Raw genomic sequence first — 21,586 nt, forward strand, 5'->3', positions numbered from 1 at the left:
AGCACACTTACCTAGCCAGTAATGGCCATTTTAAATGGCAATAATTTATAGAAATAGAATTGGCCATTCTATTAAAGTTGGCCATTCTTTTGCAAATGGCTATTTCAATAGATAATAAACAGTTAATTAAGCAATCTCTGAAAAAACAAAAATAGAACTCTAAAACCACCATTAAAACTAAACAATTGGCAATATTTCACATAAAAAAAGAAGGGGTGGGCTAATCTAACCTGAGGGATGCACCTAACCAGAACAACTTCCTGCTTGCCAAGCTTGTCTAAAGCCAGAACAACTTCCTATTGGCCGCAAGTACCTCTAACCGAGAGAAAGAAAGGGAAGAGGGACAAATGAGTTTCCTTCTCTTCCGTAACTTTTTAACAGGCTCTGCTCACCTATGTGATTTATTCCTCTCCAAGAAGACAGAACGAAGAGATTGTTCCTCTATAATCATCGGTTACAAAAAAATCCATTAAAGATGAAGAACGAAGAGAGATTGTGGAAGAAATGGTAGAAATAGAAAAAGATATCGAATAAAAACGAAAGGAGCAAATTACAGACCTCTTATTTCTCTGTTTAGACTGGGGAAGCTCTGACTAAGTGAACTTCTCATCGCCATCACTAAATTTTTTCCCATTTTCCTCTGATTTTGCCACTGATTCCACAAAATCGAAACCAAATACAGAAATCGACAATCGAAATTGAGCCCAATGAGAAAGAGGCGAAGACAAAAAACCCTTATTCGATTCCCCAAAATTGCTCGTTAAGTATCAAGCTAGCTCGCGAGCCGTTGCACCGAACCGCGGTTTGCTCGAGCCATTGAAACGAACCCAAACCTGAACTCAAATTTGGTTCAAGTTCGAGATTTATCGAGTTAGGTTCGAGCTGAGCTCTAGCCATTCACGAACTCGGCTCGATGTAATCCCTACCTACCACCATCCCCGAAAGCATCCCCACCTTTTTCTCCAAACTTCAGTTCTGACTGAGTTATCTCTTTTACCATATTAATCAACCCATCTTCTATTTAATCTTTCGACTTATATTTTAATGCTCTACTTCAAAAATCAATACGCATCATTCCGTATCGGAGCAATCGTATTCTCAAACTCCGGATATTCGTGGGCAAGTTGTATAAGACAAAGAAGAACCAGAGGAAGAAGTAGACTGCGACTGCTGCTTCTGGTCGCCAGGAAGAACCCTAGAAACAGGGAGATTCAGTTCCGCAGTCGAAGAGCAACTTTCGAAAATCCGATGAGTTTTGCCTTCACAAGTGCTTGCGGTGTGGAGAAACTATTCTTGTAAAGGGGGTTTTGAGGTGTGGAGAAAACTCGGGCATTTTTTACGAAAGGGCATTTTAATCACTGTACATACACTTGCCCCAGATACAACAGTAAAGACGAAAAATTTTAAAAGAAATAACTTTTATCTACTTAGCCACAGACTTGTATCAACTCTGGTATAAGCTTGAGCAGAAAAGAAAGCTCATTGTTTGAGAATTTGGGCTTTGTGAGTTCTATCTTGGAATCCTGCAAGGACTCTTCTCCCTCGTCTGCCGGCTTTATCAACTCTGAAACAGCCTCTGATATCTCCTTCACTAGATCAACTATTACTCCGTCTATACCCATTAGGTGTTGCATGTAAACCGCCTCTGCTACATTGCTGGAACACGCAGTGGAAAGAAAGATTAGATTGATATGCAATGAAAAAAAAGAAATAGAAAAAGAAAAAAAAAGGTTTGAATCTGAATGGCATTTGAACAGTAAATGAGGATAGGAAGATTTACTTCAACTGGCCATAGGTGAGAAGACCGAGATTTGCCTCCTTAATCCTAGAAATTGCCCCAGGATTTCTGAAAATCCCCTTGACTTCAGACACAATTCCTTGAAGACCATAGGCCAAGCACAGCTTCAGAGCTTCATCCAAAGAGTTTCTTCTTGGATCAGTATAGATTTCACAGCCTCCGTTTGTGAGGAAGAAAACCTGGTAAATGCAAATCACCATATGAGAATCTCTAGACAAAATCATGATCCGAGAACTCCCAAGACAAGAAAAGAGTGTGACTCTTACAGGATAAACACTCTGCAGTTTTCGAACAAGCCGGACTGCATCTGGTTGAAAGCTTGAAAAGATGATGGATCTATCTTGGGCATATTTAAACACCACCTGAGTAATTGAAAAGAAAACCCAAGTTATTTCACAAAATCTTAAATGCACCCAATGAGACAAACTAAACGCTCTTTAATCATACCAACCTTCAAGATGGCTTGAAGAACATGAGTAAGCTCATCGTCTTCGTAAACTATGTTGTCATCGAATTTGAGTTCTAGGTTGAAACCCAGAGACGGATCGACTTTCAGGAAAGCCTCTTGCAATGTACAAAGAGAATCATCGTCTTCAACCTTCCAGGTCAATACTCTTCCGTCTTTGGTTTTCCTCATCAATGGTTTTCCCACCTAAAATTTATCCCAAGCTTAGCAACAATTCTTTCACTTCAACACGAAATGAACACATTCAAAGCACAGAACAAAACATTACTTTTCCAGGTTCTCTCTGAGGTCCATAATGGAAGAACTCCTCCAAAGTAAGCTCTGTTACTCTCTTCTCAGAGAGGCAGCCCTGTAAATTCAAAACCCACAAAAAAATGGATTAAAATTAAACAACCCCAGATATAAAATGTTAGCTCGATCCAAGAGGGTCGACAAAAATTAACTTTTAAGAGGGAAGGAAGAACCAAATTAACTGAAAGGAAGGTGAAAAACTTACATCTTCTTCAGCGAGAATGAAGTTGTCGTGGAAAACGACCGGACAGTCATCCTTCGTCACCTACAAAAATTACATTTTTTTTTTATTCTCTCATCTAAGCTTTCTTCTCTCACCCAATTTTTTTCAGAACGATAAGAGATTATCAGAAGAGAAAACATGCAATAATCACTCAAAAGGGACCACGAAATTGACAAATTTCAACCAAATCTGAGCTAGAGAATATCAAAATTAAAAATCCAGAATTTCAGAAAAGGAAAAGAAATTTTAAAGAATTATATTCTTTATGGTCAACTGAAAAAAGCTGCAAGTGGGATTTAGATCTACTAGAGACCACGTGTAACTGACGTGTAACCGACAGAGAACAAGAGATGCTGGTGCGCAATACGCATCCAGCACGTCCTGTTCGACAGCCAGCCAGCCAGCTTGCGCAGCAAGAAAAGGCCAAGGAAGGCACGTTGCCACCGACATCGTACATCCCAATAACGCGGCGATTTTCTCGGTACCGCAAAACGAAAGTGTTCAAAAACGTTCATATGCGGCGAACCGTACGTTGCCAAGTCAGCAACGGCGCGGCATTCGAGGTTCCCTCCTCTCGCTTCCCATCACCTGTTAAAAAAACGCGGGCGATACGATCAGAGAACGCCGCGACCGGCGAACCAAGCCGGCAAAGACAGTGGAAAGAGAAGAATCCGTGGAGGTTGGCTCAAGTACACGTCGGTCGGCGGCGAAGGTTTTCTCTGACTTTCATTCATCTGGTAAACCCGCCGACAAACCAATCATGCAGGAAAACGCAGTCAAAGGAAAGACAACATACGTAAAAGTTAAACTCAGACACAAGTCGGCCGGCGGCAAAGGTTTTCTCTCTTTGGTTCATCTGATGAAAACACGGGGAGAAAAACAGATAACACCGCGTCGGGCGAACCACGCCGGTAAACGCAGCGGAACCGTGGAAAAGTAGACAATATATTATATACGTTTTAGTTAACGCAGATACAATCGGCCGACGGCGGCGGCGACTACTCTTCTGACGTCAGAGTGACTCCGACCAGAGACGGACATAAAAACCGAAATAACGTACGGACAAGAAAACGAAAGAAAAAGCGAAAGCAGTCGGAAAAGAAGAGAGAGAGAGAGAGACAGAGAGAGAGAGTGACAGATAAGAGAGGAAAATGCGTTAATCACCTGAACGTCAAACTCAACGAAATCGACGGCGAACTTTCCGGCGGCATTGAACGACATAATGGAGTTCTCCTTGATAGCCTTCATTCGCCGATCCGGCGAGTACAACATGTTCATGCCGGATCCCCGGTGCCCGATCACAACAAACTTGGGCGACTTGGACGACGTTCTGACGCCTTCGACACCTTAAAACCAGCAACCCAGAAACGAATCAGTCAACAAAGAGCGTAACCATAAACCTCCACAAGATTTCGAAATTCAAAATTCACCTCTGTAAGACTTGCCGGACGAGAGCGAAAGTACGGCATTATCCGGCAGATGGTCGAGGTTGGGCACGTCGGAGACATGGACGGCCTTGAGAGCCATGGAAGAAAAAGAGGACAAACGAGAGGGAAATCAAGAACGTTCGAATCGAAGATTGTCGAGTGTCGAGAAAGAGGGAGGGAGGGGAGGGGATTTTAAGGAGGGGAAGGGAGAAGGGGAGTAGGGGAGGGGAGAAACCCAAGAAGAAAAAAAGTTAAAACCGCACGGAATTATACTTAACGGATATTCTGGTGGGGTCCTGATTCGGATTCCGTTGCAATTTCCTGTCGTCGCTTTCCGTGGAAAAGAAGGAAGGCAGCCGGGACGGAATATTCCGCCCCGTCATGGGAGGAGTAATCGCCGTCTCCTCTCCGCGTGAGATCTTCAGGTACCCTGCCCTCGGACCCAGATCGTCCTTCTTCGTTTCTTCTCAGTTTAGAACCTGGATTTTGTTCCCTTTTTTTTCCATTTTTTTATTTTATCATATTCACCGACGGGAATCGAGGAAGCCATCGTGTGAAGGGAATTTAATTCCGGGGTGGGAATGAGAATATGCCGAGGAATATTTGGGGCTTCACGAGGAAACGTGGCGTACGTGGCGGCCTGATCGGTTCCGCCCGTCTACCGATTTTTCTCTTTCTTCTTCTCTTGATTTTATCGCTATCTAAGAATTCGCTATGGCACATCCTCCTGGCCTTTTGACCGTACACGTGGCGCTGGACAATGTGAGGTTGTTAATCACTGGCCCCAAAATCCGAAATAAATTATTGAAAGTATAATGAAAATCATTATTATTATATTTTCTATGAATTTTCCTAATTAGGTTTTTAATTATTAAATATAATATTTATCTAAACTTTATATTTTGTATTGTATGTGTATATTTATGCCATATATAACCAAATATTTAAAAAATAATCCATAATTTCCTCATTTCAACCTATTTTTTAAATATTATAACCCTAATTTCCTTAATTTATAATAATTAAAAAATACTAAATTACGATTATTGTCTCGTTTCATTTGACTTCAAGATCTGCCAAAAATAATCCAAGACGACGACTTAGGTGAGGCTTCCGACTCAGCATCTGATCAGCCACGTTTGCTTCCGCTGGCTGCAGCTGGCCAACTGCTCTTTTCATATAAGGATGCGTCAAGGCCTAGTCATTGCTTCCATAATTGTAATCTCGAGTCTTGACGGCGGGAATCGAGAATTTGGGCTTGTACCGTTTCTTCCTTTTTCGTATCTTTATATCGCGATATGTACGCGGAAGAGATGAGATATTGCTTATCTTCTACCTGGTTCTAGAATGTGACACGTGTATAAAAGAATTAATTAATCTAAAATTGTTAATTTACTTTTCATTTTTTGGGTGATATTAATTTTCGGAGTCGAAAGGGGCCGGGGTAAAATTTGAAGTCGGGTTGGGTCGAAACACATTATTAGTTTTCGACCCGAGCTGGAAGTCTGGAACACCGACGCGGACGTCCAAGATCCCGAACCAACAGCTCCTCGTCTTTTAAAGGCATTGTTTCCTACCTCCGAATCGTGGTTCTAGGGTTTACAGAAAAGATTCGGTGACAGCGAGGTAGTAAAAAAAATGGATTCCTCGTCGCTGGATTCAGCTGAGTTGCAGAAGTTTCTCCAGGTAGGATGCTGAAAAGATTTTTTTGCCGTTTGGTGATTCTTTTCTTACTTGCTTTTGGTTATGTGAAGTTCAGATTACTCGAGTAGAAGCAGTTTCTTCTTTGTCTTATTCTCCCTTTGTCTTTCTTAAAACTAGGAGGAGACATACATTTTACGTTTTTTTCATGTTTTGGAATAGAGGAGAGCTAACAGCAAAGTTTTGGAGAAAAGGAAACAGGGTGGTGGGGTTTGGACGCAGAGTTGCAAAATAACTGATATCTATATCAGTTTTTTTGTGCTAAAATTTTGACTGACACTGTAGTGAAAGCATAATCTAAATGCTTGCACTGTAGAAAGACAGACTTCTAATCAAGTTAACCACTCTATTCATTGAAGTTTCTTGAAAAAATTCTAGAATAAATTAAAAGGGATTTTGGACGTGGAAGCTACATAAAATTTTGGAGTTACTCCCTTCATTGTAATGGACAACAACTCTTAGCTGCTCCTGCGTTTTAAGCTATGCGCTTAAAAGATTATAAGGAAGATAGTTCTCTACGAACTATGAAATTTATGCATATTATTGTTTACCAGCTCCGCTAAAGGAGCTTTTGGTTGATTTGATTTCTATTACAATGTACATGAAAAATTTCTATCATAATTTAGATATCGAGTTTCGAAGACTTGATTAACTGATTTGAAAGAAAAAAGTGCCACTGAGTATATACCAACTTCCTGCTCTAGTTAAAGAATTTTTTGTTAAATATTTTGATATTATTTTATTCCTATATGTGCTGTAACCTTATTACTACTAGCTAGAGATAAAAAGGCATTATGAAAATACTTCTTCTGAAGTTCATCAATAATTTTCATTTGGTATAGTTATGTCCTTAAAATTATAAAATTATCAGACACCTATTGGTGGAGGTGGGCAAATCATGAATCCTAAAATGTCAGTACTGCACTTCTATGTCTCACGTTCTCTTCAGAGGGAACTACGTTGATCAGCTTTTTGGGCATGGAAGGACCTCCGACGTATATATTGTCATATTTCTTTTTTTATCTGATGGTCTAGTGGTAGGTTAGTGAGCAGAAATATAACCTTCTGTTTTCTAAAGGTTGATATATATGCTTCTGTTTTCTAAAGGGATCATTTCCTTTTTCAAATCAGCCATCTTGCAGAGTACTAGCACATAATATAAGATTTATAGGGGCTCTCACGGGAAGAAGAAAATGCACTTAATTGCTTGATAGGAAATGGATTAGTTCTTAGAAGGTGGATGTTAGAGAGACCTCAAAAGCTAGTATGTGGAACATAAAGGTTAGTTAGCATCTTCATAAGATAAAGGAGATTCTGCTTTGGTAGGACTCATTAGATGAGCATACTTAATACTTCCCATAGTCTAAGGTTGCAATATGCAAAGAGTTATCTAGATGAGGTAGTTTAATGGGGGTTGATTAGAAGTTGATGTGGGTTCCCCTGCTCTTCAAGGCTTCTTCATAATAAAATTCTCATTATTTTAATTAAAAAGCTGAAGCCAAGTTCAAACTGGGTTTAGAGTTAATATTTCTAATTGGGCCTATAACCAAGAACTAGAGATAAGATACTTTTGTAGGATAATATCAATTAATTTGAATTCTCTTCTTTCCATGTCAATGAGCTTCATGGACATGTTTCAAGTATGGAAATTAATGACAGACAGGTTAGTACCCTTCTATGGCCATATGACATTCTCCTTCAAAATAATTCCTATGGATGAATCTGTGCCCCTTATACTTATATGACCGTCTAGTCTCAAATACCTGGCCATTTGTTCTCACTAAAGGGTCTGTTTTGCTTCTGCTGAGCCATTGTATATTGTTTTCTGCAAAAACATGTGAAGGGGTTGAGCTTTTGGCTAATGGCCTCACTAGGAGTTTCTTAATGAGGTCCTGGGGTCCAAGCCTCACAGTTGGGGTTATGGCGGGTATGTTTATGACCAATATTTGGGAAGGAACAATATGCTGTTTGCTACAAAAACTAAGATCTAACAAGTTATGGTTGAGGATTCTGTTTCCTAGCCTAAGAATTAACAAATACTTGTTAAGCAATCTAGTTTAGATTGGTGTAATTGCATTTGAAGTAAGCTGTCGAGCTAATTCTGAGAATGTCTTTTTCCATTACCATTTGAGTACTATGAGGGGAAGCAGATTATTCCTTAATTGACAGGTTGACTAAGTTCTTAACTTAGTTAAGTTTATATCTTACTGACTTTATTAGGCTTACTGTTTTACCTATCTTGGTAAAGGTAAGTGGAGATAAATGTTGAAGCCTATAAACAGAAGTCATAAGCTTCAGCTTATGATTACCTCTTTGGTGAGAGAGGTTATTCAAGCAAACCAGTTAGTAGAGAAAAAAAGGTATCTAGTGCATCAAAGTTTTCAAGCACAGGGTTGAATTGCATGCCTGATTCGTATAACCAGTAACCCTATGAGTTCTGTGGTTATTGTGAGATGGCTTCATAGTTTGAGTTTATTTGTAACAGCCACAGCCATTTGAATTGTTCTTTTTCTGAATGTGAAACGCCATTTGAAGTTTTTTTTTTTTTTTTCTTAAAAAAATACAATCTAACTGAATTGGAAACCTGTTCTGCGTTTTATGCAGCAAGAGAAGGACAGAGCGATGATTAATCAGATGGTGGGCAAGCTCACCGAAGTATGCTGGGATAAGTGTATTACCAGTACCCCAGGCAGCAAATTCAGTTCAAGTGAGACAAATTGCCTCACGAATTGCGCCCAGCGATACTTCGACATGAGCGTCATGATCGTGAAACGCTTTCAATCTATGCGTTAATCATATTTCTCCTCGATCATCATTTTGCAAACGCCTATATTTTGGGTCAGTTGCATATCATTCAAGAACTATCATGTTTCAGAAGTTGTAATCCTATTTTTCTTAAACTGAAAATTTTGATACTGATTGCTTCAATTTTACCATGAATCCGGTTGTTCGAACTCTAGTAGAGACAAGTACGGGTGAGTGTGGTCATTTCTGTTTCAAATCCATTCATAGCCTACGGCAGATGCCCGAAAACCCACCAGCTTTTATGTTGACAGGGGCGAAGGAACTCTTTCATATGTGGCATCACTGTTAATTAAATTGGCTTTACTGTTTTATTCCACTTGGCTGCCTTCCTTGACCCGCTTCTCTTTCTGGAGAGATGAAACGCTAGTAATGTGAGATCTGGCAGGTGAATGATTTAAAGCGGATTGTTTATGGGACCTTTGTAGGTGGATGATTTTATGGAGCACCAGCTCATTCTACGGATCTACGGATACCAGGTCTAACTTCCATTTCGACCCCATCAATCAATGACCTCACCATTAAAGCTCCCAGGAAAAAATAATGAAAAATATTTGAAGATCTAACCCACGTCACTGCACCCATCTTTTACAGCAACAATCTGAGGACGAGCAACGGCTACTTCACGGTTTCGAACATCTCACGGCGCTCAGAAGCTTGGAAGTTGGAAATGGGAATCAGGAACAGCGAATAAAATACTGTGGCTGAAAGTGGAGGAGATTAAAAAGCCATTTGTTTCTTCTTTCTCTCTCCTTGTTCTTACTTGTTCCACGGAAAAGCATTAATGGAGAGGACAAAGCCATTAATTTTCTGACCGCAACTTAACGCTTGCGTTTATCACTGCATTTGTTTGTTTTCCAGTCTGCATTCAATGCTACCCCATCTGCCTACCCTCTTTTCTCTCCCCTTCCATTATCTCTGCTCCCCTTCTCGGATTCAATTTAAATAACCCTGTTCTTCCCTTTACCGTCGATGTCTCTGTAATTTCCGTCCGAGATGAAGGGGTGAGGGAGAAAAGAAAGCACTTACACTTTCGGAGAACAGTTCTGACGAGACCCTCAATTTCGTTTGCTTGTAATGCGGATTCTATAGAATTTTCATGGTGTCTTTCACTTGATTGATTTCAAGAAACCCGTTTTAATCAGAATTAGTGATGATCTTTGGAACGACAGTGATGGGATCACATTCTATCATGCAGAAATGAGGAAGACCTATAACCAAATTCCACTAAGAAAACACGCGTGCAAGATCCATGAACAAGAAGCATGGATTTTCAAGACCAAAATAAAGTTAAAAGAAGCGACCCATCAAGCAAAACTTGCAGAATTTGGCTACTAAAGATTGGGAATATGGATCATTACTATACGCTTTTCTTATAACTGAAGTTTGTTGAACTTTTTGATCTCTTCTTCTGTGTCTGCGGAGACTGATGCAGAGACCCCTTTCTGCTGAACTAGGGGAGGAGGATTTGATGGACGCCTCATTGGCGGGGCCGCGCAAACAGGGATCACCGAACGTATGTTGACCGCCGGAGCAATTCCGTGAGAGTAAAATTCACCGGTGCCGAGAAGTCTGGAATAAGGAAACGGATGTGGTGCTGGCACTGGTCTTGCCATTGGTGGAAGAGGAGATGGCCCGAAATGCCTAGCCCGATCGAAATTTGCAGGAGACAGTGAATTTACATAAGTGGATTTAGGCAAGAAATTGATACCCTTCTGGTCATTTTCTGCGGTGTTTTTGTTGATATCTGTTTGAAGCCATTCTTCTTCATCTTTCTGATGTTCTTCCAGCGGAGGTGGGACATCGTGTTTCTTCAACTGTGCTTGGTTTCGTACTTGGATTTGAGCAAGTTTACTTGATGCCATGAGAAGCGGATTGTTCTCAGTTGATGAAGATTGGTCTTGAGAAGTAGAACCTGAATGACTGAAAACAGGATTCTGCTGTGAGATTTTTGAAATCGGAGGAAGCGTCAAGAAAGGGCTTGTCTGAGGTGGTTGGACTGAAGAAACATCTGGCAACAGATCGAAAGGCCTCCATTTTTTATAGTTTGAGGCGTTGTAAGGAGATTTTGAGATGCTTTCTCTGTAACCCAGCATCACGCTTCTTGCAACAGACTGCTGATTCCTCTGTCTCGTGGGTTTTCTCTCCTCTTTGGTTTTCAAATTCAACAGAACTCTTGCTACATTGACCTGTTCTTGCTCTTCATTATTCGCCAAAGCAGACTTCGCTGATTCCTCACTCTCTTTGGTCTGAGACAGAGAACCCAAGTTCGGCACTGCAAAACATTGATATGATCGAGCTCAAAACATGCTAACAATCAACTTTAAAACTGAAATTCAATTTGAAACAAGATGGAATCAATTCAGAAAGACACAGAGATTTTTCATACATTGCTTTAAAGCAGACCAAGCAGCCATGGCGGCGTTCTTCTCAGCTTGCTTCTTTGTTTTTGCTGGTTGACCTGTGAAATTCATCCCAGCTAGCTCCACAGTGCAAGTAAAGACGGGTAAATGGCCAGGTCCTGATCTCACAGTCGTGTATACAGGTAGGTTCAGACCTGCTCTGTGTGCAGTTTCTTGAAGAAGATTTTTGTACACTCCAGTCTCATCCTATATAACAGTGCCAGCCCGCCAATAACGAAGAGAGGGAAAGAAAAGAAACGAAACGGGTTCTTTAATCCTTCAAGATGTGCTTAAAAATCAGAAGCGAGAGACGAGGAAACACAGGAAAAAGGTTATTTTCTTTCTGGTTTTGATGGGTGTACAGGAGACTTACAAGAACCTTGGCGGTTAGAGACCTGGAGGGTCCTCTGGTGGAGAGAGTGTTTAGAGCTACCTCAGCTGCTGCGTGTTCTGCTTGTCTCAGCGTGGTGCAGTGGGTAGGCCCATCAAAGATCTCGCCATTGAAGTTAACAGAAGCTTTGAATCTCGGCGCATGATCTGGTCCTTCCCTTATGCATGCATAAGAGGGGAGGTTGAAGCAGCTTCTCTGTGCTAGTTCCTGCAACTGGTTCTTGTACATTCCTGCTACAAACACCAAACACCCAGAACAGAAAAATCCCATTAGGGAAATAGAATAACCATCAAATCGGCACTGAAAGCAAAGGGGAGTGAGAATCAAGAAGAAGTAGATAAAATCAAGAAGAAAGAATCCCAGAACGAGCAAGCGGACAACAGAAACTGGCGTAAGCAAACAAGAAAAGAGAAAACCCACCTGCGAAACTGGAAACCCAAGAGATTTCCTTGTCCTAGAAAAGTGACATGAAGAGAATGCCACAGAGAGAAGAGGAAAAACGAAGAAAAAGAAGAAGAAGATGATGAAAAGGAAACAAAAAAAAAAAAGGAGTAAAACAAACCGAAACCAGTAAGGAATGTGGGGATTTATCTCCAATGGGTTATTGGGTTTATCATGGTTACCAGGCTCGCAAGAAATTTGGATTCCCCGTGCTGTGTTTACTGCCAGGTTTAACACACGGTTTCCCACATTTCCAGCTTTGCGAGGCCAAAGCCAGTCGCTCCAAATCAGCCCCTCCATTAATGGGCATTTATAGCTTTGTAAGCTTTTCTAATTTTCCTCTGTTTACAATGCCGTGATTGGCCTTGGCTTTGGGTATCCAAACACAGTCACTTAAATGTCATCAGAGATTCTCAAATCTCCGTAGTCAAGCCTCTAAAAACTCTCCCTTCCTCCCTTCCTCCATTCAAATCACTGTTTCTTTTCCGTTACTTCCTCTGATTATCCATTCTCCGGCCACAACGTGGCGTCTGTAACGATTTGGGAGGGCCAATGTTGGTGCCAAAATGAACATACCCTGTAAGCTTTACAAAGACAAACATCTGAAATGCTGGAGCTGAATAGTTCTGCCTCAGGCCATCAAAGTCTGTAAGGATTGAACTTTAATCTAGAAATGGAGGTACAAACCACTGAATGATTTAATATAGTCAGAGTTTGTTTTTTTCAAAAACATTTTTAAATTAAAAAAGTAATATAGATACCAATTACATTTTTAAATATATATTTTCCTTATTTATATTATAATTAAAAATTTTAATTTATATTTTGCTTATTTTTATTATAATATACTTTTAATCTAACATTTAGTCGGTGCGGATCCGAATCATATATACGGGTGCCGGATGCCGGTCCGCGAACCATTACCTTTTCAGTGAACGGTTGCGATCATTCAATAAGACTAATGGAAGATGAGAGATTCATGTGGGCCCACTTTGAAGCAGTCCCGATTGTTTATGCACCCTCGACAACCTCTCTTCACGTCGAGTTCTGGAATCTGTGCCTGAAGCAGGAAGCAACAGAGAACCAGACACTTGCCTTCTCTTTTGGTTTTCGATTGTCCAAGGTTTACCTCCTCGAAGATCAATTTCCGCAAGGTAATTTGTTGTGGCTTTAGTTCGAAATTTCCATCCCATTTTCAGTTTATTTTATTTAGTCGTATCTGATTTTTTGTGCTCGGATTTGTCCAACGACGAGCGGTGTCGTTGAGATCGGATCGGGGGGTATGATGAATGGGCGAATGGGGTTGGAATTTGTATTATGAGGCTTCGTTTTTTGTTTTTTTTTTGTTTTGGTTCATCTTCTGGAGAATGGATGTGGAAAGAGAGTGACATTGGTTTGGAAGAGTCATCGTTCTAATTTTGACGCGGGCGACTAGGTTAAGTGCTAGTGGAATTGGTTTTGTATGAGATGCAGCTGTTCATCATCAGTTGCACAATTTCATTGTATTTTTTATCCCTGATTAAAAGGACCTTGCTAGTGAACGGGGGTAACTGCAAAGCTCTCGAAGAGATTAAGTTTACAGGGAAGCCATTGAGATTCTAGGACTCCATAGTGTTTTCGTGGGGTAGAACACGTGAAATAAGGTTCTTGGTTGGGTCGGGAGGAATTTGGCCCTGTACCGGGTGTAATCTTATAGTAAGTTGAACTCAAAGGTTTTAATTGGAAAGTTCTTGCATGTTATGTACTGAAAGAATGGTCCAACTGATTCACATACTTTTTACGTACTCTTGATTGATCAAGTGGTATAAATGTTCTCTCAATCATGCTATTGAGCTCTGATTCAGGGGAGGAAAAGTTGTAGCCTTTCTTAACCAGGCAAAGGATTTTATGCTTCTATTTTTTATTGGAAAGATAACAAATTTTCCATACTCTTATAGTGCTCAAGTGAACTACCTTGTGAGACCAAACTCTCTCTATGCTGGCGTTCCTTCTCTATGACTTGTGCCTGTGCTTTACACATTTACTAATTTACAGTTCCTTGGATGTACAATTTAGTAATTTGAACTGGAATGTCCAATTGATCCATTCCTTTTTTCCTTTTTTTTTTTTTTTTTAAAGTTTCTGCTAGAAAATCTATTATGATTGTCCAGTTAGCTAGAGTAGTTGCTTGTTCCTTTTTGAGGGGACCTGGTATTTGATTTTGTGCAGTTATACTTGGTTCTCTGTATGCATTTCTTTTTTATCTTACTGTCTGTAACTTGCACTCTTTGTAGGACGATATAAGCATCAAATGTCTTTGGCTCAGGATCCATTCTACATTGTTAAAGAGGAAATTCAGGAGTCTGTAAGTGTGGTGGCCTAACGTGTATTTCTTTGTCTATTTTTAGAATTAATGGATCATTGACACGAAACTCATGCATTTTTTATTGTTTTATATGCAATTTAAATCAATATAATCCATTATATACTCCTGTATTCTTAAGCGTCAATAATTTTCTTTTGCTACATTTTCTTATTTTTTTGAAGTGGTGAATTATATGATAGAGAACACAATACAATATGGGTAGCCCTTCAATCTAAATGGGGAAGTGGTTTCCAATTACAAGAGATAAGTTGGAGACACTGTTAACACTGATTTCTCAAGAAAACACTTTTCTTTTGCTACTTTTAAACATTTATTTTTCAAGAAAACACTTTTTCTTTTGCTACTGTTAAAAATTGACTTCTCAAGAAAACAGTTTTTCTTTTGCAACTGTTAAATATTGATTTCTCTAGAAAACATTTAAATTTGCACAGTATCCTTCTCTGTAGGACCAACTAGTCTTGGTTATGTGATAAAGATATTTTTTATTTTATTTTTTATTGTGTTATCTTTTATGGGTCTTCTTGGCTATAATAGAGAGGGGTGTTTCTGTCCTTTCCATGTATCTTACTGTTTTAATTGATGAATGGAGGCTAGGATTGATTGTAGACGTCAACTTTACGTACAGCAGTTCTCTAACCCTCTATTACCTCTCCATTGCTTCTGTCTTTTTCTCTATCTTTTACTTGTTGATCCTCTCAATTTGATATGGTATCGGTAATAATACCTTCTTCTCTTTTTTAGTGTATTTTGATTTGATAAGGTTAGGGTTTTTTATCATTGTTTTATTCTTAAATCATCAGCTTGTACCACTCCCTGTTAATGAATCTACTTTGTACGTTTATATGATTTGCTTGTTTTCTACTCTAGTTTTCAATCCATGCCACAATTTTCTGATAGAAATTCTCTGATACTTCCTCTTGTTCACACAATCTGCTGTCCTATAGTTACTTTTTTTACGTTTTTTATTTGAATTGAGAGGTGTATCCTATGAGGAGTTGTGTCTATCTCTCTGTTTTCACCAGTCCATCTATATCTACCATTCGTTTCTGCATATGATTTTTTTTGTTATCACTTTTTTCTTTGAACAACTTACAATATATTTTGCACTATCTCACTTACTTCTCCAAGCATAGTTGAGTAATGTAAGACAGGATAGGAGGTTGTTTGTATCTAAATGAGCTATTACTTTCGTACTTAGATTGATAAGCTGCAATCTGCTTTCCATCAACGGGAGCGAGTTCCTTCAAACACCGGAGAAAGGGTTCAACTCACAAAGGAGCTAGTTGCTGGCTGTGAAAGCATTGAGTGGCAGGTACTGTATGTGAACGAATATTGAAAAGTAGACTCTGTTTGGACGTTTGCCTTTACTGAACTTTATGTACAGAGCGCTGCAAATAACATGGATATAGTTAATCATTAATTTGTGAACTTAGTGAGGTCAAAATCATTCTTTGGCACCATTTATAGTTGGATTTGGAGCTTGTTTTTTTTGTTTAGTTGTATGTCCTCTTCAGAGAAGTTACTAATTCCTGAACCTTTCATGGTTTATTTTTCTTTTGTATTAAACACCAACTTCATTTCCCAGATATTGGTGCTAAAAAGTTTATTTCATGATAGGAAGGTAGATGAATTGGATAAGGCAATTGCGGTAGCAGCAAGAGATCCAGCTTGGTATGGCATTGATGAAATTGAGCTTGACAAGCGAAGGAGATGGACAATCAATGCTCGGAATCAAGTGTGTTCTGTTTACTTCATCATCTGTGGTTTAAATTCTTTGCTGGTGAAATTGATAGCATACTGCCATTTTTAATGTGTATAGAACCATAAAAAGCTTATCCAACTGTGGTCTACAGTGAAATTCAAATATATCATATTCAAAATATTGTGAGGAACAGCATATTAAATGCTCATGCATGCATTACTTATTCATTGAGACTTGCATATTAAATGCTCATCAAATGTGTCCTCAGCATCATCACTGTGGGTATGTGATCCCTCCATTGTGTCCCTGGATGTTGTGTTACAGAAAAGTATTCCCATTAATTTGTGCATTATTTAAATATTTTAAAAAAATCTGCATTATGTATTTGATTGTGTTAATTAATGACGTGAATCACAATGGTCATTAATATCCGTATCATGACTGAAGTATTGAGTTAGCTCTTCCCAGTGACTACTTAATTTTTTGTTTAGATCAGCACAGTTAGAAAAGCAGTAGCAATTGGAAATGATCAGAGCAATCCAGTTGGCACCAGTCTGAGTGGTTTGCGCCAGGAACTCATGAGGCTTCCAAATAATCAGTCCACTCAGTATGCAACATCAGACAATGATGACTTCATCACGTCAGAATCTGATAGACAGCTACTTCTTATAAAGTAAAGTTTCTTCTCTTTTTATGCTTAATATTTATGTTTTCCTTCTCCTCCTCTTCCTACTATTATTATTGTTTTGAATGTTGATTACACACATGCATCCTCAACCCATGAATCCCGGGGGAGTCTTGAGCCCAAGAGCTAACGCTACTGTTATTGTTATTATTGTTATTTGTTATTTTTTTATCTTTTTATTGTTATTTCGGAAATTATTCTTTCTTTTTCCCTTTGGTATCAATGATATAGCTGCCAAATTTATGTCTGATTTACATTCAAGGGGATCTTGAGCAAAGTTTCTGTTCATGTATTTGTGAAGGTTAAGCTCATTAAATCACTACTGATTGCTAGTACTTATTGTCCCATTAGGCAACAAGATGAAGAGCTGGATGAGCTTAGTGCTAGTGTGGAGAGAATTGGGGGTGTAGGCCTTACTATACATGAAGAGCTAGTTGGACAGGTCTCTTTCTCTTTCTCTCTCTCTTTCTCTGTCTGTCTTTCTCTCTCTCTCTCTCTGTCTCTCTCTTCTGCTCTTGTCTAATGGTGAATTTTATTGTGAATTTTTTATAGTTAACCTTATTTCCATTTCCACCCTCTTAAGCCACAATTTCCTCTTTCCTGTATGCCTTAATGTTGGAATCATAACCTACTATGAGCACTCAATCTCTAGAGTGCTTTGTTTCACTTGAACATGTTGTCTGTCAGGTAATGCTGTTAATCTTGTTGATCATCACTGAATAATAGAGCACTAGGAGGGGCTGACCACCAGCAGCTTGTTGTGCAAGATTTTATCCTCCTTTAGTTTCTCTCACTTCACCGTTTGAGTTTTTTCCTTGATAAAATTCTTGGCATTCAAAAAAATTAAAGTCTGACATTATATTAAGCCTCAAAGTTATATTTTTTAGAAAGAACTAAGTGAATATATAGCCTCAAAAGAAGCTTCTAGCTTAACTAACAAGGTTTGAGTTAATATTTGATTTAGAAAAATGATTTTCTCCTCGAAATGTGAGTCTGAAGTGGATTGATCTGATAAGTGGATACAAAATCAGCTGCAAAATATCATTAGTCAAATAGGTAGCTTAGTCTCCAACGAGGTTCTGATTTCCTTGCATCCACAGGATAGCATTGGCTGATTCTCGTTCATTACAATGGGGCCTGTGAATCTTTGTGACCTTACACTCGAGAGGAGAGCACTGGATTCATCCTTAATGGAGTTGCACTGACGCGACATCATGGTTTTGATTCAAGCAATAACAAACTTGAATGCTTCTTTTAGAGTGTGGGCAACCTAGATTTCAACGACAACTAAGAAAATTACAATCTGGAATCAAGTTTGATGGGTAAAATTTGAAGGACAGAATGTAGGTGTTCCTGAAGTTAAGAAAAATAGCAAACAAAGAAAAAGAACAAAGAATAAGTTTATCCTAGGGAGAATAAAAATTCTAACTTTATTTAATAGCAAAAAAGTGATTTCTGTTTTACTTATGAAACCCTTTTATAGGCATACAAATTAAGAAAATAGAAAAGCCCTATGCTGACCTTTCTAAGAAATAGATTCTAATTAGGACTAACTAATTTAGTTCTATTTGGTGGAAAAGAAACTTAGAACAGGAAACAAGTCTTAATTTGTGGAGTTGCTTAATTCAGATTTCCTTAGTTTGAAAACAAAGACCCATACTTTTTGAAAAAGACCCATACTTCAAACAGGAAATTACTATTTAAAAGAAGACTTTCTAATTGAAGCTTTTAACAAAATTAGCAAGTTGTTGGTGATACTTCCTTGAAAAAGCAATAAATTACTGTCCAATAAACTTAAAGAGAAACTTTCTAATTTAGGGCTTTCTATTGTTGGAAGTTGTCCTAAAACAGGAAATTCAGGTGTCTTTTAATTAAATCTCATTCTTTCTTCTTCTTTCACTAACATGAGTGACTTTGGGGTGATTTTTTGTCCTTAGATATTCCTTAGTTAGATTCTCCACTTGTTTATATATACAGCATCACACACTTACCAGTTGGGCCAGGGAAAAGAGGACAGTGCCACTGTGGTCTCTAATGGTCCTACCAGTGCCTGTAGGACCTGGGCTGCTTAGAGAGGAGCCATCAAAATTCAATTTCAGCCAGCCTTTTGATAGAGGCTGCCATGGTGTAATCATAGGGAAGCTGTGATACTTGAATCTGGTGATGGTTTTTCAATAACTAGGAAGAGGGGGACATTTTCTGGTGTAAGCTGGCCTAAAGAAGGATGGCATGATTTAATAATATGATCCAGTGAGCTTGCACTGTTATTAGAGGTTCTTTTGTTTCTGTCAAACCAAGGATTCCTTGGGGAGAGGCCTAGTATGACATTGACATATGAACTTTGAGGAGCATCTGAACTCTTAGTAGTTTGACTGAAATGCCCAATGATCACCATTATGAAACTACTTTATTTTATCTCCTCTGTTTTCCTGTCCCCTTATTCTTCTCTTGCCATAGCCTCAGAGTAGATTATGATACTCTTTGCAACTGGTCTTAAAGACCTTTACCTGACAATCTGTTTTTTGAGGGGCATGTTTGTAACTGCTCCTTATTCATTTCTCTCTTTTTTCTTCTTCTTCCCCTAGTTTTTCCAGTGAAATGGACCAGAGTCAACCTGTTGTGATGTGTGCCTAATTTTATTTAAGGTAAAGCTAAACCACCTGATTTAATGTTTCCAAACTAGTTTGAAGCTTGATTATTAGTCCAAGCTGGGGCTAACGGAGGCTCTCAGCTTCTTCATGGTCTTACTTGATACCAAAATGTTTAACAGAGTGAGACATTCTGCATCTGTGATTTTACATTAAGGTAGTAATTCATACGTTTCTAGGTCTTGTCACTATGAAGCACTAGGAAGCTTGCAAAAAGTGGTTTTCCAAGAGTAGAGATGTTTAAGTCCTGCAACCTTTCTATAAGAAGTGTACATTCGTGAATTTAGTCAAAGAGTTTGTGTCTAGTTGTGTGTTTTTTACGTAGCTGTTTTTCAAGATTATCTTTATCAGGCCGAATGGCATATGTGGTTCAGCTGAGGCTGAAATACAAGCACTCGAGGCCCTCAAGCTATTCTGTCAGAATTTCTTAGACCCAGTCCTTGTAGAAGAGAGCACTTCTGCCATTATTATCAGTTGGATGAAGAAATTCCTCCCCCTTCTTTGGAGAACCATTCACATATTTGAAGAAATTAATGACTTGTGTATTTCATGTGTAAGGAAGGTGTTTCCCTGCACAATAGTTGGAAACTTCTTGCCGAATTGTAGTTTGTGGGCTGCTTCCCTCTTTGTACATTCTGTTTCAATGCAATAAAGGCAATTGGCATTCCAAAAAAAAAGGTGGGGTTAGTTCTGGTTTACTCTACCCTACTCAGTCTCACAAAGGTTTGGAACTCAACATTCAGAAAGGAAGAGAACAAAGACAGAATAACTTAAGGCAGATATTCTTTGGAGGCTGGTCACAGTCTGGAGAGATGCCTACCTGGCTAGAAATCAAAATCTCATCAAGGCATGTTTCTTGCTTGGCACACTTACAAGGCTTATTTTCATGTCTCTTGTTTTGTAAACTGAGCATGAGTAAGGTTCAACTCGGCCTTATTAATCTTGTTCCAAATTATAGCTTAAGATTTAGCAAGAAAGAAGCTCAAGCTTGCATGATTTCAGCTCAAACCAAGATAAAAATTGAGCAGCATGTCTTCTCTGCAACTGTTTTATTCTATTTATGATATTAAAAATAGGTAATTTCACACTTCAAAAAAAAAAAAACGAAAAACGGGAAATGCATCTGTTGTTGTTACTTTATACCGGAGGCTGTTAATTGGAAAGTTATGGCAAAGAGGCTTCTCCCATTTCTCTAATCTCAAAGAAAGTGCTCATCTTCTTTAGTGCTGCAGGAAAAGATTTTAGATGAACTGAGCTTGGAGATGGACAGCACAGCAAATAGACTTGATTTTGTTCAGGTCAGTCTCTCAAATCACACTCTATTGTTGCTTGGTTGTGTGTGAACTTTTTTCAATGAGATCACTTTGTGCTGTTTTGTTGTGCCGAACTGGCACAAGTTGATAGGTATTGTGCATGGGCACTACTGATTAGATTGGCATGTAATAACACTTTGTGCATGGCTGACTATCATGTACATCGAAATAGAGATTTGGTTTTACTGATGTGTATAAGAAGGCTTTTATTCTAATGGTGAGAGGAAAAGTGCATCTAGTCATATATCAGGAATTGAGTTAAGAAGGGCAGGTGCTTTATTATCCTATCAGCTAACTAAGACCATGTTTGCTTTTCTGCTACAGAAAAAAGTGGCTTTGGTGATGAAAAGGGCAGGTGCCAAGGGTCAGATTATGATGATATTGTTCTTAGTGGTTCTGTTTATTGTTCTTTTTGTTCTAGTTTTCTTTACTTAGGAGAAAAGTCAGGAAAGAAATCTCTCGAGATTGAATTAATGTATGTTTGCCTGAGGTGAGGGAGGTGTTCATGTGATAACAAACTTCTAAACTTATCAGCTGTTTCCTAGATACTTTCCTACTGATGTCTTTAAAACTGGTCTATTTTTTTTTTTTTTTTTTTTTGGAAATAAGTTTAAAAGTTTGTTATTTAGGTAAATAAATTTTTTGAATTTGGTGTATTTTGATTTATGTCCCTTTATAATAAGTATGTTTATGAAATGTTTTCCAATATTATAAGGGTATTTTTGTTAAATTAATACTTATTTATCCCCTGTTTAAAGGTGAGAAGCAGTAAGACACCACCCAAAGATGCATTTTACCATAATATATACATGCCTTTCGAGTATTGTGTGAGAAGCTCGTTAGAAGCTCCTTTAGTGCTTTTTATTTGAGTCATATTCATAGAAAAAGCCCAAATAAATAATTTTTCACTTCTTAAAAATTCAGTTTCTCA

The 21,586-nt window shown here is 38.7% G+C and overlaps 4 protein-coding genes across 7 annotated transcripts; 2 read left to right on the forward strand and 2 right to left on the reverse strand.

The window, feature by feature from the left end:
• Positions 1 to 1,142: 1,142 nt before the first annotated feature.
• LOC137962478 (glycerophosphodiester phosphodiesterase GDPD1, chloroplastic-like) lies at positions 1,143 to 4,383 on the reverse strand. The gene is made up of 8 exons (XM_068809366.1): positions 4,209 to 4,383; positions 3,943 to 4,124; positions 2,761 to 2,820; positions 2,533 to 2,613; positions 2,250 to 2,450; positions 2,065 to 2,160; positions 1,781 to 1,977; positions 1,143 to 1,656 (listed from the first exon to the last, which is right to left on the reverse strand). The coding sequence occupies exons 1-8, from the start codon at positions 4,303 to 4,305 to the stop codon at positions 1,428 to 1,430; spliced, it is 1,143 nt and encodes a 380-aa protein (XP_068665467.1). The 5' UTR covers positions 4,306 to 4,383; the 3' UTR covers positions 1,143 to 1,427.
• A 1,358-nt stretch (positions 4,384 to 5,741) lies between these two features.
• LOC137963929 (mitochondrial import inner membrane translocase subunit TIM8-like) lies at positions 5,742 to 8,907 on the forward strand. Its single transcript, XM_068811161.1, has 2 exons — positions 5,742 to 5,891; positions 8,511 to 8,907. Exons 1-2 carry the CDS (start codon positions 5,844 to 5,846, stop codon positions 8,697 to 8,699), a joined length of 237 nt encoding a protein of 78 aa, XP_068667262.1. The 5' UTR covers positions 5,742 to 5,843; the 3' UTR covers positions 8,700 to 8,907.
• Positions 8,908 to 9,916: 1,009 nt separating this feature from the next.
• On the reverse strand, positions 9,917 to 12,292 carry LOC137962605 (double-stranded RNA-binding protein 3-like). Of its 3 annotated transcripts, none has more exons than XM_068809575.1 (4): positions 12,125 to 12,292; positions 11,484 to 11,734; positions 11,098 to 11,317; positions 9,917 to 10,983 (listed from the first exon to the last, which is right to left on the reverse strand). In XM_068809575.1, exons 1-4 carry the CDS (start codon positions 12,240 to 12,242, stop codon positions 10,082 to 10,084), a joined length of 1,491 nt encoding a protein of 496 aa, XP_068665676.1. In that variant the 5' UTR covers positions 12,243 to 12,292; the 3' UTR covers positions 9,917 to 10,081. The 3 variants fall into 3 exon arrangements, with proteins under 3 accessions (XP_068665676.1, XP_068665677.1, XP_068665678.1); XM_068809576.1 differs by having other exon boundaries at positions 11,484 to 11,731; positions 11,922 to 12,211; XM_068809577.1 differs by having other exon boundaries at positions 11,922 to 12,211.
• A 705-nt stretch (positions 12,293 to 12,997) lies between these two features.
• On the forward strand, positions 12,998 to 21,274 carry LOC137961905 (syntaxin-61-like). 2 transcript variants are annotated; one of them, XM_068808531.1, is made up of 8 exons: positions 12,998 to 13,096; positions 14,216 to 14,286; positions 15,506 to 15,619; positions 15,929 to 16,042; positions 16,501 to 16,682; positions 17,046 to 17,136; positions 20,575 to 20,640; positions 20,980 to 21,274. In XM_068808531.1, exons 2-8 carry the CDS (start codon positions 14,233 to 14,235, stop codon positions 21,088 to 21,090), a joined length of 732 nt encoding a protein of 243 aa, XP_068664632.1. In that variant the 5' UTR covers positions 12,998 to 13,096; positions 14,216 to 14,232; the 3' UTR covers positions 21,091 to 21,274. The 2 variants fall into 2 exon arrangements, with proteins under 2 accessions (XP_068664632.1, XP_068664633.1); XM_068808532.1 differs by lacking the exon at positions 20,980 to 21,274 and adding an exon at positions 20,086 to 20,189.
• Positions 21,275 to 21,586: the final 312 nt, after the last annotated feature.

Source organism: Aristolochia californica, unplaced genomic scaffold (assembly GCF_029961685.1).
Source record: "Aristolochia californica isolate CCGP_79_NKW_82.1479 unplaced genomic scaffold, dmAriCali1.0.hap1 SCAF_4, whole genome shotgun sequence".
Classification (NCBI taxonomy): domain Eukaryota; kingdom Viridiplantae; phylum Streptophyta; class Magnoliopsida; order Piperales; family Aristolochiaceae; genus Aristolochia; species Aristolochia californica.

Coding starts and splice junctions, on each gene's coding strand:
- LOC137961905 (XM_068808531.1), top strand. CDS start 14,233: ATGTCTTTGGCTCAGGATCCATTCTACATTGTTAAAGAGGAAATTCAG. Junction 14,287..15,505: donor AAGAGGAAATTCAGGAGTCT/GTAAGTGTGGTG, acceptor TTTCGTACTTAG/ATTGATAAGCTGCAATCTGC. Junction 16,043..16,500: donor CAATCAATGCTCGGAATCAA/GTGTGTTCTGTT, acceptor TTTTTTGTTTAG/ATCAGCACAGTTAGAAAAGC.
- LOC137963929 (XM_068811161.1), top strand. CDS start 5,844: ATGGATTCCTCGTCGCTGGATTCAGCTGAGTTGCAGAAGTTTCTCCAG. Junction 5,892..8,510: donor AGTTGCAGAAGTTTCTCCAG/GTAGGATGCTGA, acceptor CGTTTTATGCAG/CAAGAGAAGGACAGAGCGAT.
- LOC137962605 (XM_068809575.1), bottom strand. CDS start 12,242: ATGGAGGGGCTGATTTGGAGCGACTGGCTTTGGCCTCGCAAAGCTGGA. Junction 11,735..12,124: donor CCAAATTTCTTGCGAGCCTG/GTAACCATGATA, acceptor TGGTGTTTGTAG/CAGGAATGTACAAGAACCAG. Junction 10,984..11,097: donor TTGGTCTGCTTTAAAGCAAT/GTATGAAAAATC, acceptor AATGTTTTGCAG/TGCCGAACTTGGGTTCTCTG.
- LOC137962478 (XM_068809366.1), bottom strand. CDS start 4,305: ATGGCTCTCAAGGCCGTCCATGTCTCCGACGTGCCCAACCTCGACCAT. Junction 1,978..2,064: donor AACTGCAGAGTGTTTATCCT/GTAAGAGTCACA, acceptor TGCATTTACCAG/GTTTTCTTCCTCACAAACGG. Junction 1,657..1,780: donor CTCACCTATGGCCAGTTGAA/GTAAATCTTCCT, acceptor TGCGTGTTCCAG/CAATGTAGCAGAGGCGGTTT.